The sequence below is a fragment of the Poecilia latipinna genome, unplaced genomic scaffold (assembly GCF_001443285.1).
Source record: "Poecilia latipinna isolate Pla-1442-1.1 unplaced genomic scaffold, P_latipinna-1.0 Scaffold814, whole genome shotgun sequence".
Lineage (NCBI taxonomy): Eukaryota > Metazoa > Chordata > Actinopteri > Cyprinodontiformes > Poeciliidae > Poecilia > Poecilia latipinna.
The window spans coordinates 332,054-348,604 of record NW_015113430.1 but is presented as its reverse complement, the minus strand read 5'-3'; the positions used below and the strand labels follow the sequence as shown (position 1 = coordinate 348,604).

Below are 16,551 nucleotides of genomic sequence, written 5' to 3'. Positions count from 1 at the left end.
TACTGCCATTTTGCAGTATCAAAATGGCAGTATTAATTGTTGATGTTAGTGATGTCTTGGGGGCCTATCCATTTCCCTCATTTTCATATCACAGCCGTGGGACCCACTGTGAAATGTGCAAATTGACCATCCCGGAGTAATTGCGAGGCCATCTCTTGTGCACTCTCCACTAAAACTCCCACCTTCATTACCATTCATGAAATGTAGCCCTTTCCCGGGAAATGTGGAGAAATGCAAATGTTTAAGGGGCGATGGAGGCCGCGGCGGTCTGCAGGGAGACCATTGTGCACCGCTCTGGTTGGCCATGACTTTTATTTACTGTGGCAGAGACCCGTGTCGGCTCATAGAGATGCACACAAGAGCATACACACTTGCGCACACTGGGCAGCGAGTTCGCCCACCAACAACCCTCACCCACCCCCAACCTCTCTCTCTCTCTCTCTCTCTCTCTCTCTCTCTCTCTCTCTCTCTCTCGTACATGCATATAATATGACAAAGAGCGGGACGGTTCTTGGAAATTGAGTTTGGAGCAGAAGACACAAGGGCATGAGGGATACTTCAGCATCACAGGGAGAATCGGTTACCATTACATTCAAAACAGAAAATGTGTAACAATCACTTTTTGTATTATGATTGTAAATGAAGGAGACCCAAACGTAAGGAATCCACCAAAATACAGAAAGTTGCTGCAGAAACATTTGGCGAGAAGGAGTCTTTGGAGATAAGCTCAGCCCAACTTTTAGCTATGGATTTTCAGTAAAGTCATTTCATCTGTGTTACTGTGCATATTTAATGAATCAAAACACTGGTCTGCTTGTTATGTAACAAGTGAGGTAAAGAGAAATAGGCTTCTTTTTTTTTTTTTTAAACTTGTGCATTGATTTTGTATATGTGAGACTCATTCGCGCTGGATGCACACGCATGCTGTGCAGTCTTGATTTCCCCTGCAGCCAGAGTGCGCTGAAGTGATACGATTAATGTTTCTTTGCTGCAAGATAAACTACACATATTACCCCAAGACGAAAATCCTGCAGTGACAGAAAAAAGGACTTTATCTCCAAAGACACACAACACGCTCGCCTACTCTCCATACACACTGGCCAAGAGAAGACGAGGTTGGGAAGCATAGGATACAGACACGGGGAAAGATGGTATATATAGCTATAACCAGTGAATACAGTAAATGGTAAAATTCAAAGAGCTACCTCTCCACTACAGCAGTGGATAGGATTATAGAGTTGAGCTGACAGCCAGTAAATTGGATTTTAGTCAAACCAGGAGGGGGAGGAGGGAAGGATGGAGGCTCTGAACACAAATTGAGGAGGGGTACAACACTGACAACATGTGCCAAAAGTGAGAAATGTGCCATTTTTACGACAGGCAGAGACACCGGCGTGCTCTGACAGGAGACAACCTATTTGCAAAAGGAGGCGATTTCAGCCAAAGAAAGCAAGGGAGCGAAAATCCATGTTTCAATCCCGAGTTGGTGTTGAATGATAATGGCTCTCCCAAGAAAACGCCGAGTTCAGGTCTTAAAACAACCACTTATTAGTTTTTTTTTTGTTTTTGTTTTGTTTTTCCCTTTCTCAGATACAAACACATTTGTGCCCCCCCCACCCCCCCGACCCTCCTACCTTATTTTCTGAGATGGTTTCAACCAGCCATTTCAGCTCTGCATGACTACAAAGTGTGTCACGGGGCAAAAGAATAAGAAGAAGGAGATAAAAAAAAAGAAAACGAAACAAGTGAGAAGTTTAAGGTTTAAATGCGTCTTGAGTGCCTCCCTGAAAACATACATTAGGCAAAATGTAGGACAGACAAACGAGAAGAGAGAGGGAATGGTTGGAATTTGGTGCTAATAGTGACAGTGAGCGTGGGTGGATGAGAGGGAGGAGGACGGCTGTAAGCTCACATTAGGAAACATCTCCCCCTGTCGGAGGGATCTGCGTTCAAACTGCCACGCTGTGCGGGGGAGAGAAATGATGGCCACAAATTACAGCATCATTTGGCTGTACTGTAAACTGCCCACACACATGCACATGCCAGGCTGTGTGAGTGTGACCTGATTTTGCTGCATTATGCATGCGAGGGGCCGGCCGTTGCACGTGAGCGAATGCATGCGCGCCTATTACGGAGCGCGTCGGAAATGAGGAGAAAACTATTGAGAAACGCAGCCCGCTGGCTCGGTGGTAACAGATGTGGCCCTCGAGTTCACCTCTGTGACCCACCGTCTCCTTGACACTCTAATTTTTCCAACCTTTTACACCCGCTCTCTACCGCTCCCCTGCTAGCCCTTCTTTGTTTCTGGACCCCCTCCGCCTCTCCCTGCCCCCCTCCACCCCCAACGACACACCACAGCCACCGCGCTTTTCCCCCTCTGTCATTGGCTGGTTGGACTGTAAGGGGTCACATGTGACAGCACTAAGAGTCGGCGAGTCACAGAGCAGCACTACGGAGATAATTGCCATGTGATAAAGAGGTGATTGCCTGCTAGCACCAGGGGAGAGTAATGCCATCAGGTTGCAATAAAAAAGCAGATGTCTGACACTAACTGAATGCTGCTGGAGCCCAGGCAACTTTCTGTGCTCCTTTTCATCTGGGCACACTCTTTTTTTTTTTTTTTGTCCCCTTGTTTCGGTCTGCCTTTTGAAAGGCAGCTAGAGAAGGTTGTGTCTGTGATGATGAAGACTCCTCAGCTTTGCTCATTCTCTACCAGAGACGTTTTCTATCTGCTCGGGGAGTGCATAAATAAATAGGGTGTGGAGGGGGGAGTGCAAAGGGTTGGGTGGGGGAAGGGGGGGGTCTTATGAATATAATGTCTTTGAATTTCAGAGAGAGGAGAAATAAGCATATGAAAAGTATAACGGAGTGACTGCGTTTCCCTCGGTCGGCATAGCTGCTCTTTGATTATTTATTTCTTTTTCTTGAAGTCAGATTGTGTTAACCGCTGCATTCCAACATAATTACATGCTTGAGTTTCCAATTTGCTGGATTTTATTTTGGAACAAAGCAACAATTAATGAGTGTTTTTTTTTTTTTTTTTTTTTTTTTTCCATTAAAATTCGACAGGGGGCATTACGGGCCACATTATCCAAGACATTTGGAGCTGGGAGAGAGGATGGTATTCTGGTCACGCTACTATTTACTCCCACTGCGATTATTACTGCATGCAGACTAAGACTAAAAAGGCTGCTGGCTGACTAGGGAAAGCGGTAGGCTTTACTTGAATACCCCCCTGGGCATTTATATAAGTTTGACCAAAATTGTAGTTTATTTTACCAAAAAAAAAAAAAAAAAAAAAAATAACAAGAAGAGGAATTTTAATGATATCTTTGCAGAAGCTGTTCTCTTTTTTTGTGGCATTTTCATTTGGATTTGAAAAACGGATTTCACAAATTAAAGCTCTGTATTGAAGAACCTGTACTTTACTTAACGTGCAGAGCTCCTCCAGACTAGCAGCAATTGGCAAACACCTGGGAAACTGCTGAGCTCATCATATTAACTACTTCTCAGTCCAACGCTCCTAATAATAGTTGTAAACATTGTTATGACGGAGGCAAATTTCACGGAGTCGAATTGTGAAGTCAAATTTCTTTCAGGTTATGTCTGATATATACAGCATTTTCATAATGATTCGAGCTAACCTGTTTACTTGATTATGTTAGCTAGGTAATGGCACGATATGTGCCTGGAAAGTACATAATACACCTCTTAAAAAATCTCTATTTTTTTTAATGTGGATTTACTCACTTCAAGTTTAAAAGATCTCAGTAATTTGAAGCCAAAGATGATCAAAGTTTCCACAATCACTAGTAACACTCCAGGTTAGCTTTGTGCACAGTCTTGTTTTCTTAAGCTGAGTAGCAACACAAAGGTTCACAAAATCCCCCATTGGCCAGACAAGGAAATGAGAGATTGAGAACTAATTTTGGATACAACTAACATCATTTGCTCTATTTATTTTTTCATCCAAGCATATAGGAGACCACCTTGAGCAGATATATTGCCACATCACCTACATCAAAAATCACAGGTGCCAGTCACAAAAATGGAGCTGTGGTTTTGCCATTTTGTACTAAGATCTGGTTCAAAACTATAATCTACAGGTGGGTTTGCACTGACTGTTTGTGCAATTTTCTATACTGAAAGCGAAATGCGGGTTGATTTTAATCATCGGGTGAATTTGTGCTTACTGCAACTGGTTAGTGTTTATGAGTTGGCAATCACCTCAGTGAGAAACACTGTGATGTTTTAATATCGCAAGATCTTGTTCCACCTCTCAACCTCTGTGTACCACAGTTTCAGGTTCATGGGTTTAGCATATGGGCACAAAATGGTATCTTTACAAATGTAAAGTGCAACAAAATCGTGACAAAATGGAAACGAGGACATAAAATGACTCAAATCATGAATCATCATTGGACCTTTCTGTTCACTTATTTGGTAGAGCATTATAATTTTTGTGATTTAACCATACATGTTTGAGTTTTAGTCCCTAAAATGTCCAACTTGTCTTTCTTTTTTTTTTTTAGAAAGGAATTATTCACATTTTTCACATTGATAAAATTATGCAAATGACCACAGCCATTAATAATTTTGAGGCATGTGGCTAACGGACGAGGCTCCAACATTGGGCTTTCTACAACAGGACAGCCACTTTAAGGTTACCTGACAGGGGCATTCAGGGAAAATAATTGGCTTTTCCGTCGCCAGGTCCACATGCAAATACGACCAGAGAGCCGTTCTGTACCTTTACTGCCATCATTAGCATCAGTGCAAGTGGCAGCGCAGTTTGATTTCTGCCCGCGCAAAGCGATCTCAGGCCATAGCCATCAGCAGCTCCCCTGACACGTACAAGCCATGCAGTATTAAACAGATGCAGAGACATGGGGCAAGAGGTTGGGCCTGCTGTGTTTGTATTCCTATACCACTCAAGTCCCGCATGCCTGATGGGCAGCTACACGGCCTGCAAAAGATTATTGATTCCCCAGATAAAACCACTGGTTCACAAGCTGCAAAAGCCATTGTACAGTGATGGATTTTTTATTTTTTTTCTAAATTAGGCATTCAGAGGGTGGTTTTTGCACCAGGAGAATTTAAGCAGAGTGCGGAAGCTCAAATAGTCTCGATCACTCTTCATGCATGTGGTGCGTGCGTGCGTGCGTGCGTGCGTGCGTGCGTGTGTGTCTTTGTTAGCGAGCGCGGTTCAAGGCAGCGGTGCATGTGAGCATGTCCTATGCATATGAATAAACACTCCTTGGGCTGCATTTGATGGAAAATGGTTTCGGCTCTCACTTCTCAGTTCATGCTAAGCAGAAATGCAGAGGGAGTGAAAGGCTATTGATTGTATCTCTTTGCGGGATTGTCCAGCAAGAGAAAATAGACATTTACTCACTGAAGGTGTTGTATTACTAACATGGTCTCGAATTGAGTCTAGAGCTACTCTTGGTTCAAAAATGTTATTCTAATGTGTCCATTTAATAGGAGGAGGACATGTGAGGGCGTTTTTAGGGAAATTACATTTTTTATGCATTAAACTCTGTGTGTGTTGAAGATTTCTTTGCCTAAGCCATCTAGTTTTTTTTTTTTTTTTAATGTTTCACATTAAGAACATACAGTGGTTTGCAAAAGTATTCATGGTACAACCTGAAGCTTTAGTATATTTTATTTTGACATTTTTAATCCAATGCAAAGCAGTCGATAATTGCGAAGAGGGAAAAATCATGCATGGTCTCCAAAGTACTTTCAAATAAAACACAAAAAAGCATTATCTTAATACTTTTCAGTTCCACAAGATTATATTTTGATTTCTGATGCAGCTCTACCTCTATGTTTAGGGTCAATGTCCTAATTAACCTCTGACCCTAGACCCAAGTCTTTTACAGCCTCCAGTAATATTGACTTGCCGTCTTATCAGCTGACATCAGTTCAGCTATCCCTGTTGAAACACTGCAGACTCACAGCATGATACTGTCACCACCATGCTACAAAGTGGGAATGCTTTACATATTAGGTAACTTCTAAAGACAATTGACGTTTCACATTTTTTTAGGGGTATAAAAGTAAAGAGGCCTGAATACATGTGGTCACAACACTGTTCAATTTTTTTTATTTTATTTAGAAAAGACTTTGAATACTGACTTTACTTTTCCATCTACTGTGCTTGTTTTCCAGGAAATGCTTTGAAATGTTAAGCTATGTAACGAAATGTAAAAATAAATAAATTAGGGTCCGACTATGCTTGCAAAACAAACTAATTTGAATTGTGTCAATATTAATTCCACTTACCAGAACAGTTTGGCCAGGATCTGATCTTTGACACATTCCTTGACAGCCCTTTGTGTAACAGGATATATATATGTATATATATATATTTTTTTTATGATTTGCTTGTGTTGAATCTTCAACCTCAAATCTTTACTCTTTATGCAAAATGTGTTTAGAGAAAAGCACTCTTGTTTGAGCACCATGTGCCAAATAAATTATAAAATGAGAGAAGATGTTAAGCGATGACTGAATGTCAAGCTCCAAGTGGTAATCATCACAAATCCATCAGAAAAAATTAAACATGAGCCCGAGGAAAGAAAAAAAAAAAAAACAGATGAGAGTGGGAGGCAACTGTGGCATTTCTATGCAGCCGAGCAAAGTATTGTGAAGTTTGACAATTATAAGGAAAAAAGGCATTGTAACTCTGCAAACTTTGCCTGTCCCCTGAGCACAGAGATAATGTGCACATGTCAATGCCTTGATTTGTATGAGCCCAACAGACAGCTATTAAATTGTTTCTGCAGCTGGTGACAGGCTTCCTGCTGCGAGGACGGGCACATTCACTAAACATAGGTTGACAGGCTTCTTTTTCTTCTCTTTCTTTTCTTCTGCTCTACTTTCTCTGCACTTCCATGCACTATCCATCCATCAACATCACCATAAATCCCTCCCTCTCGTCTGCCCTTGATATGTTTCACTCTTACTCCCCTTCTCCCATCTTCTCCCGATTCTTCGGCCACTTACTGCATTTTTCATCGCCGTCTTCCCCTCCATCACCACCTTCTCCCCCATCCTGTCCTCCACCCATCTCTCCGTGTCCGTCTTCTTTAGCTCATGCAGCAGCAGGCAGCCATCATGGCAGCAACCCATGGAGGTTATATCACGCCTAGCGTGGCCTTCCCTGCCACGCAGATCCACCAGATGGGGGCGCTCAACATCAACAGCCTCCCACCCACTCCCATGACCCCGGTGTCGGGTGAGTTTCATCAAACCCTGGGTGAGCACTCAGTTTCATTCCCTTTCTCTATGTGATGGTGTTTCTGTGCCACGGTAGCAAGCCAAAGCGTCTTTTAATAACGTCTGTGTTTATGTTGCCGTGCGGGGCGTTGATGTGTGTGTGTGTGCGCGCGTGCGTGCGTGTGTGTAACAAGCTAGATCTGCAGCATGGCCTAAAGAAAGAGTGCCTATTTACCGGTAATCCAAAATTATTCCTCTGGAGGGAAAGGGAAAGTGAGACGAGATTTGCATGTTTATGTTGTTTGTGAATGCTGAGATTTGGGGTTACAGTAGAAGCAGCAGAGTAAAGAACATCAATTACTAAATGTACAGATAAGGCGTTAATTTCCCGGTAGCATTTTGACCTTGTGCTTTGAAGCACTTGTGCATGGTTTGCATGCTGTTGGGTTTGTTTTCCATAACAAACAGTCTCCATGCACATACATTACAGTGGGGAGGAAAGGACTTTGAAACACCTACCCACTGCCGGAGATTTGCTTATTCAGCAGAGTTTCATTTTTCTTTAGAAAAAAAACAAAAAGAAAAACTTCAAGATTCTTCACTCACCAAAAGCATAAGCCTAAATAAATTATACAGTATCTGAGTCTTTGTTGTGCTCCACTCTCATACTTTGTCATCTCAGCAGTGTTCAGTTTCTACTGCAAAGTCTTTGGTAACTTTAAAGCTACTTGTCTGAGAGACACAGCCATCAGCAGCACAGAGAGATTTGTTTTAAATGCTCTTTAAAGTCATCGTAGGAATCCAGTTTATACAAAACCTGCGTCACTTTATCAAACTATTGTTGAGCTGTGTTTTTTTTTTTTTTAATAGGGGAAAAAAAATATTTGTGTTCTTTCTCAGCTATGTGCTTGTTGGGTCTACCCACACTCAACTCCCACCTTCAATAAGAATTTGAAGGGGGGAAAAAAATAAATAAAGCAGATGTGGACTCAATCTCATTGGAGGGGGATGAATATGCATTTTGTATTTTTTGTGATGCAAGAAACGGCTTCAAGAAATTTTAAAAACAAGAACTGGGTGCACAAAACTTTGATTTGTTGTTTTCTTCTGGTAGAATACAGGAAAAATACATACATACATACATACACGCATACATATATACATGAAATAATATGTAGGTAACCCTGACGCTGTCCACTCGAACCCAGAGTCTGTGTTTTTGTGACCATGTGTGCCTGCAGGTACAAAAATAGACGAAAACCATGGGTGGGATCATGAAGAGAAGAAGAAAAATAGCTAATTAAAATATTAACAACTATTAAATATTTTCAATATTGAAGATTTAGGGAGGTTTTTTTTTTTTGCCTGAGTCAAAAACAATGATGTGGTTTTCTGGATCATTATCATTAAGCCACTTCTGTCCAAGTTTTCAACCACCTTTATCACCTTGTCAAAAGGCTTAAGATGTTCAGAAAAACCTGGCAGCTACAGAAACTCAAACCTGCTGTGTACTGGAACCTGCTGGGAGATCACTATCAGTGTCCAGTTGCGTCCAGTTGCATCATTGTCTTTATCCTTTATCTTGTAAATGATAGAGATAAACCCTGGCTCCATAGTGGACACATTTAATCTCCACTGACACATACAGCTGGAGAGAAAACAAATACAGATTTGATGGCTAAAAATTGTATGTGTAAAGTGTAGTTTACTGAATGACATCTACTTTTATATTTGTGGGTGTGTATGTATATATTTTACTTTTTTTATATGCAGTAAAATACTTACACTTGCATGCACTTTTGCAAGGCAAGATTGAATCTGCAATTAATTTAAACATTTGCTCCCAATTATTACATTTAAAAATCATCAGCCAATTTAAAAATCACCCAATTATTAAATTTAAAAATACATCCTTCAAAATAAAAAAAAAGGACTGAGTGAGAGACGTCTCCATCTGAACACAAACAAAAAATATGTGCCTGAAGTGATACTGTGCCAGCGGACACACATGTTGTAGGCAGGCACAGTATCATTTGCAACACTAGGTGATGTATGTGGAAAGACGAGATATTTGTCAAATATTCACATTGATATTTTCAGCGCAAAGTGTACACTTTTGGGCAGGCATAATCAATCTAAGACAGTGATTAAAACCAGAGCTCAGTCTTGCTGAGAAGCTCTTATTTTTGATGGGTAAAAGCAATGACAGTTCTGCAATTCGGAGGAGCTTTGTATTCGGCATGCATACCTGTATTTTTGCAACACAATGGTGCTGATTGAAGATAGTGCAATCGCGCTGCAAGAAGCACAGTCGGTGTGTGTGCATGGGTTGTGTGAAAGGCTTTGTCCTCCAGTCAACTTGGATTGTTTGTGCAGCTCTCCAGCTGCAGTCTATAGAAAATTGAGTCTGCCTCAAACCAAAAGAAATCTTGTTGATTTTGCTTTTGTCGTCTGTAAAAGTTCAACTTAAGAAAAGTGACACATTCAAGTTTTCAGATCTCTTGATATTTCCATGAGGAAAATTAAGAAAAATAAACAATATCCAATTATTATGAATACAATCAAGAATTAAAATTGTCAAATTAATACCAGTTTACCTGTTATTGACTAAGCAAAGACACTCAAAACAAATGCAGTGAGTAAAAGACAAGAACTAGATTACAGCGCCTATAAAAGCATCCCCCCCCGCCCCCTTTGCTGCTTTTGCAAATCAATCATATCATCAAAATGTGGCTTTATGATTATCCAACAAATTTACATAAAAAATTAAATAGAACAAGCTACTTTTGGATGTCTTACAGTGGACACCTTGTCCACCTTAAGAATAATTAAACCTGACCTGTTGGATAATCTGCTGTTCATTTTCAAACATAGCTTCTTGTCTGGGGACCAAAGAACTTTCCCACAAACCTCTTGGCGAACGTAAGTCCAGCCTAAATGAGTTTTCTTCAACTGTTGCTTTTTCACTGCCACTCTCCCATTAAAGTTTTGAGTGGTAATGAACCCAGGCAACAGTAGTTGTATGCAGAGTTTCTCCCGTTTGTCACTCCTTCCTTGTGGCCTCACCTAGCAGGCTTTTTCCTGCACAGTCACTCAGTTTGTGTAAATGACCTGATATAGAGATATTTACACATGGACCACATTCCTTTAATTTCTTGGTGATGAATTAAACTGAACTCCAGGGGATGTTCAGCATGTCAGACATAGTTTTGTATCCATCCCCTGACTACTGGGACTGTGTGTTTTTATTTAATTGACATTATTTTGTAGAAATCTGTTTCCACTTTGACATTCAAGAAGGCTTTTGCCCATTTTTTTATTTTTTTATTTTTTATTTTTTTTTGTCAAACAAGCCAAATTTAGTTGGATCACGATTGATTTGTACACACAATGAAAAGAATAATAAAATTGAAGGAAGTTGATACTTTTTACAGGCGCTGTTTCTGTCTCTCTAGGTTTAAGAGATGTTTGGATTTCTGGATAAAAGTGATTCAGTCTGCTGCCAAATGGTACTTGTAGATTGACAGGTGGACCTTGGTGCCCCTGAAACAAGTTCTGAATGTCTGCAGGTACATTTGTTGGATCTCTTTTAAAACTGGGTTAGATAAGCAGGCAATGTCACTTAAAAATGAAGAGGCTGTGAGCAAATACTGTTTTCACATTCAAATATATATATATATTTTTATTCATTCTGGTGGATAATGACAGGTTCACATTTAATGCCAATCAACACTTAGAGCTATGGTTAGCTATGAATAATTTCAAAGCTTTCTGAATTTCTAGATTGGCCAAATAAGAGCAAATTTAATTAAACATTTTCTCCTTTTAAGGAGCAACCTTAACGAGAGCTTTTTTGGTATTTGGATAAACATCTAACCAAACAGGAGTAAGATGCATTTTGAATAGACCTACTATGTTACGAGGGCATTTTAAAGTGAGTTAGAGAACAGCAGGTGAAGAAGGTTAAAGTCCACACCGTAGAAAAGCCGACCTCACTGCAACAGTTTCGCCATGTGAGCTGGATATTTCTGTTTATGTACTTTTCATCGGGTTACCTTTTCTCATTGAATGCAAGTTATTCCTTTGTAAAAGGATTCCTTTGAATCCTTTGTAAAAAAAAAAAAAAAAAAACATAGATGGTAATCATGAAGTTTCAAGGACAGTCATAAATATTCAATTTGTTGTTTCCCTTTGCCTCATTCATTCATTTGATTTGGCGGGCAGCAGCTGCAGGAGTCGGTACCCGAGCTTGCTGATTCCAGTTTGCCGAGTTTTATGCCCCTAATCCCCCCAACCACCCTACCCCACCACCACACATACACAAACCTCCTTCTTCTGACTGTGACATATTTAGAGTTCATTGAAGGAATACATAACGTTACTGGCAAGGCTGTCTGTGAAAGTAGGGCAAGGAATTCTGACACTACTGAGAGACTGTAGGATGCCTGCCACGATTCAGTGGAATAATTCATCGTAATATCCAAATCTTATTTTAGAGTGCGTCTCCGCTTTGGCTAAGGCTTAACTTATGCATTAAAGTTGTCTCATCAATCAAATTATGTTCCTAAAATCAGTTTATATTTGACTTTTTTTCCTGTTAAGTTTGAAAGGAACGTCTAAACTGAGAGTGTTCGTCCATCCATACTTTTACACTCTTCGCCTTATTTTGAAATTGCCCAGTAACCGACGTGTTTATGACAAAAAAAATGTTGTTTGATGGGTTCAGAGGTTAAGGGTGTCTCTCTAAACAAAACAAAAAAAAAAAGAGACATGCACTCGATCAACAGATGCAAAGCATTTAGGCTTGATGGTGCATAAGCCGTTTGCCAGATGGCTTGGCTGATTAGAGAATGTATCCTTACAATGATGCATGATGATGCTTTTTGAAAATAATGTTCACCAGGTGCTGCTCCCTGAGTGCTGCAGAAGAAAAGTTAAACAAAACCAAGGAGAGAGAGAGATGGGAGGAGGGGAGCTGGAGATATAGAAAGAGGGAGAGGAGGGAGAGATAAATACAGTAAAAAGAAGGAAGAAACGGAGAGAGATGCGCATCCCGCTGGGTATGTGTGGCAAAGAGCACGCGGTGTCAAGGATGCTTTGTTTGGGATGAGAGAAGTGTGTAATCAAAGTCGCTCTAATGTTCTCCTGTATGGTGCTGCTCTGCAGTGAAGACATACAAGATGCACAAGTGCACATTAGACAAAATGTACTGCAGACGCTGCACAGCCAGGGACAACCCACTGACAGACAGGCTGAATGTGGCACGACATCCCCGCTGGATTCAAACGCAGTTAACCCACTGATGCAGAACCCTTCCATGGTGACAAACACCAGGAAACTAATGAGCTGTTTGACGTGCTGATCTTTCTCGGTACTACCTGTCCTTTGTGGCTTCTGGCCATGTGGTTTATAAAAACATTAATTTTAAAACAAGCAAGTGATGAGGAAGAGTTAGGTTGGAGGTTTATGTTAAATAAAGGATTAATTAACAAGCTTGCGACTGCTTATTCTAAAGATGTAGCGGTGGAGTGACACATCAGATCAGGACTGAAGCAAACAGCTGGATAGATGAACACCTAGGAGTTTACTGTTAGCTTTAAACAGGCGGTATTATGTATTTTACAGCACAGTCACGTGACTTTGTTACCTTCAGTTGTTATAAAATTGCTGAAAATCAAACATAGCGTAGAAGAAATTTGACTTTGCAGTTTTGTGCCTTGAAATTGGCCTCTGTCTCTTTAAGAAGCTTCTGCTCTCTTTCCAAAACTGCCTTCAGCACTCAATAATTCCTTTCCACTATGCTGTTTACAAGTTTTATTAGGAGCATTGGCCTGAGAAGTAGTTGGTAGGATAAACTCAGCAGACTTGCAGTTTCACCCGGTGTTTGGTAATTGCTGCTGCTGCTAGTCTGGTGGAGCTGAGTGGGGAAGGTACGGGGTAGAGCTGCTTTGTGAGGAGGTAGGTCAGCTGGAGGCTGCAGCTCCTAGGAGGAGGTTTGTGGAAATAGGCAGTGCTTTTGTATACGCAAGTGTTTTTAAGCACCCGTGAATAGCTGGACAAACGGATGAAAACTGTTGGACGGCAGCTTTTAATGTGCAATAATAATAACAGAATGATTCAGCCTTGGTACTATTAGATAGATGGGAACCAACTAATGTGGCAAAGGCTATTCTCCTGCCACATCTTTGCTTACATCATTGCCGACACCAAGAAGTCAATAGTGGGCTCCATTGGTAAAATTAGATTGTGTATGAGATCATCGTGTGTTTTCATTATTACAATTTCTATTCTGGAGCACTTTTCTAATTTAGATGTCCTTTGTCTCAGTGTTAAAACATAAATCTTTCTACTTCATAATGACCGTGGCTTCAGTATCTCCAGGCTAACAGTAACATGAACGACCCCTACTGCACAGCTACACATCGCACATTAAAGATTAGATTAATTGTAACTTCAAGGGTAAAGACATTATCTTCGAGGTATTGAACATGGCCAAAAGGTTATTGGCCTTGTCCTTTTGTGTGCATATGCTTTTTACAACCAAAGTCGCAGCCCTTTCCTCACTCGGATCAGAGCTGTGAAAGGAAAACTTTCACCTGCAGCAAAGCTTCAGAAGCCGGCCTCCTCGGCGATCGGAAAGTCTGGCACACCGCTCTAGTCGCCGCGCTGCATGCATAATGTCCTCAGAAGCGGAGCAGGCAAAGTGAAGGCTTCAACGTATTTCTTCATATTCCTGCGCGCAAGCCATTGATATACCTACTAACACATGAACATGTATTCAACACTGTCTTTGGGGGAGCAACGCTGCAGCAATCTCCTCAGGCAGGCATCAAAGCTTGTTTTCTTGTGTTTGTTTTTTTTCTCTCTGCTCCTGGTTTGAACCATGTCCTTCTTTGTGTGCCATCATCATTTGACTCGGAGTTTTATCATCGTATATGCAATGCTGGCACACACTCTGTCAACACAACCAAAGAAATCTGAGCTTTACAATAGCATCTGCAGAAGAATGTCGAGAGCCTCCATGCACTTATGCAGATGACAGAATTTCAGTTCTTCATCTTTTAATTAATGTGCCCAGTGTTAATGACTGACGCATTCAGAAAGTTGCTTGGTGAAGTTTTACAATGGCTATAAAATAAGAAAGTCTGAATTGGGATTAGTTCAAGAGGCTGCAGTAGAATATGAAAATTATTACAGTCTTTCTTGGATAATGTGAAAGAAAGGATAACCAGTCGATAATTGGAATTGACTGACTAAAAATGGTGCTTCTTCTTTGTGTTTCTTCTCTGTTTTGATATGACTCTGATTATTTATTTCGTAGTAAATGCCATTCTGCTTCTTTATAACTGTGTGCTGACAAAATCTAAATTATACAGAAATAAACATACATTTGAACAACGCAGTGGTTGCCAGTCCTGGTCCTGCATGTTTTAGGTGTCTCCTCATTTCCAAACATCTAACCTAAGTGAATTGGTGATTAAAAGGCCAATTAGCCAGTGAAAATAAGAATAAGTAGCAGAAGATTAGAGTGGGGTGACAATGTCAGGCGCAGTTTTAAAGGTGTGATCCATAGAAGGACTCCACATCACTGATTATTGTCCCAAGGGCAGACATGTAAAGCCTTATTATCACATGTAAAAGGCAGCAGTGGTAAAAATCATGCACCATAAACAGAACATACTGTATTCTGACATTTGTGTGGTTATCCTTCTTGCAGGTATGTCCATTTAAACTAACATGCATGTTGCATTGCGTCCCAGTCGATTTGCCGTAGAGATTTAAAGGCCAGTGTTTAACGTCGCATTGTATTTATTGGTATGCAGACTAGCCTTTGAAAAAAAGCTCTTCCTCCCATACGCAGATTTATTATTCACACCAGACAGACATTTTCTCCTTGACTGTAAATGCATCACATTTTAAATCAGTTAGATGAAAGCATCTGTTTTGAGTGCTTATTACTTGCTCCAGCAAAAGACAGTCCTTGTGCTGGTAATGACTGCACTCTACAGCACGGGCATGGCATTCCTGGATGATTTGAACGCATAATTAGCATAATAAATACCTCTGTCATATTCGAAGACTTGCTCCATGAGGAAATCACTGCAGAGAGCAAATCAACAGTTTCCCTGCCTCAGAAGAACCGACGGTAATGTGGATATAATTTTGTATTCATGACATAAATAAATGCATGTGACATACACTTATCCATACTGTTTCACAGTGTGGACTCCCTTTGTGCCGTAGTCACGGGGAAGGAATTCTCAGCAAAAGCTCCAGCTGTATAGAATATATAATCTGCTACCCCATAGCTTTGTATTCAACCATGCCCAAGTGGGGAACAACATGTCATTATTACGGACCGATACTCGCCGCGCAAGCTGACAGCCGCATGTAGATCTGCACTGTTGCATGTGCATTGTAAACAAGCTATGAATACAATTTTCCACTATAGCAAAACTATATGTCTAGCGAGGTATAAAATGGAAATGTCTTATTTTCCATTCCAGGACAGTAGGAAATGCTTCTTCATTTCAGCCGAGGGGAGAAGTTTGGAGGCTTTGCTCCTGCTGGCCACTGGAACATGGTGGCAGTGAGGATAAAGACGATGACTCGCCACATAAATGGCCTCCACATGTAGTTATGGTTTTAATGGCCATGACGTTATTGTCTTTCCTTTTATCGTAAACCCATTGTGGTGCCCCAGGACATAAATTGTTGCAAATGTATTTCCATTTTAATAATTTGGGTCTTTCCTTCTCTATGGTTAACCAGAAAGTCTGAAAGATGGCAAAGTTGTACTGCTCTTTTTGCTGCTATGCTGAAACAGCAGCTGCATGGACGGGATCAGCAGTCTCAGCTATAGTGCACTGGAATAATATTAGTATCCACTGATCTGCACATCTACTGTTAAAATTTACATTAAAGTCACAATTTTGAGATGTCGTGGTGGACAAAAACGAACAAATTTTCAGAGGCAAACATACCGGTCTGCTGACTCGGCCAAACCTGGTGTTAACTTGTAAAGTTTTGTACATAATGTAACATACTTCTCATTTTACACGTTAGTCCGATGCTACAAGGTTGCTATTCTATTGTGCCATGTAAGAGTAGGAGAAATATTTGTTTGGAATTTCTTGTCATGATAGAAAAATGAAAGATGGTTTTCAACAAAAGTTTGAAAAATGCCTCATGCTACATATTATATTCAGGACTTTTATTTACCTTTGTAAAAAAAAAAAAAAAAAAAAAAAAAAAAAAAAAAAACAACACCACGTTTTACAATATTTGGGAAAAAAAAAATTGGGGAAAAAAAAAAAAAAAAAAAAA

The 16,551-nt window shown here is 40.4% G+C and overlaps 1 protein-coding gene across 7 annotated transcripts in view; it reads left to right on the top strand.

Moving 5' to 3' along the window:
- The window catches only part of LOC106956403 (CUGBP Elav-like family member 5), a 132,381-nt gene that overhangs the window by 98,863 nt on the left and 16,967 nt on the right, over nucleotides 1-16,551 (top strand). For 3 of the 7 annotated variants that reach the window (XM_015047214.1, XM_015047215.1, XM_015047216.1), the window contains exon 5: nucleotides 7,099-7,264. In XM_015047214.1, the coding sequence (XP_014902700.1) occupies nucleotides 7,099-7,264 (166 nt within the window). The remainder of the gene's footprint in view (nucleotides 1-7,098; nucleotides 7,265-16,551) is intronic. The other 4 variants (XM_015047220.1, XM_015047219.1, XM_015047218.1 and 1 more) reach the window with 2 other exon arrangements.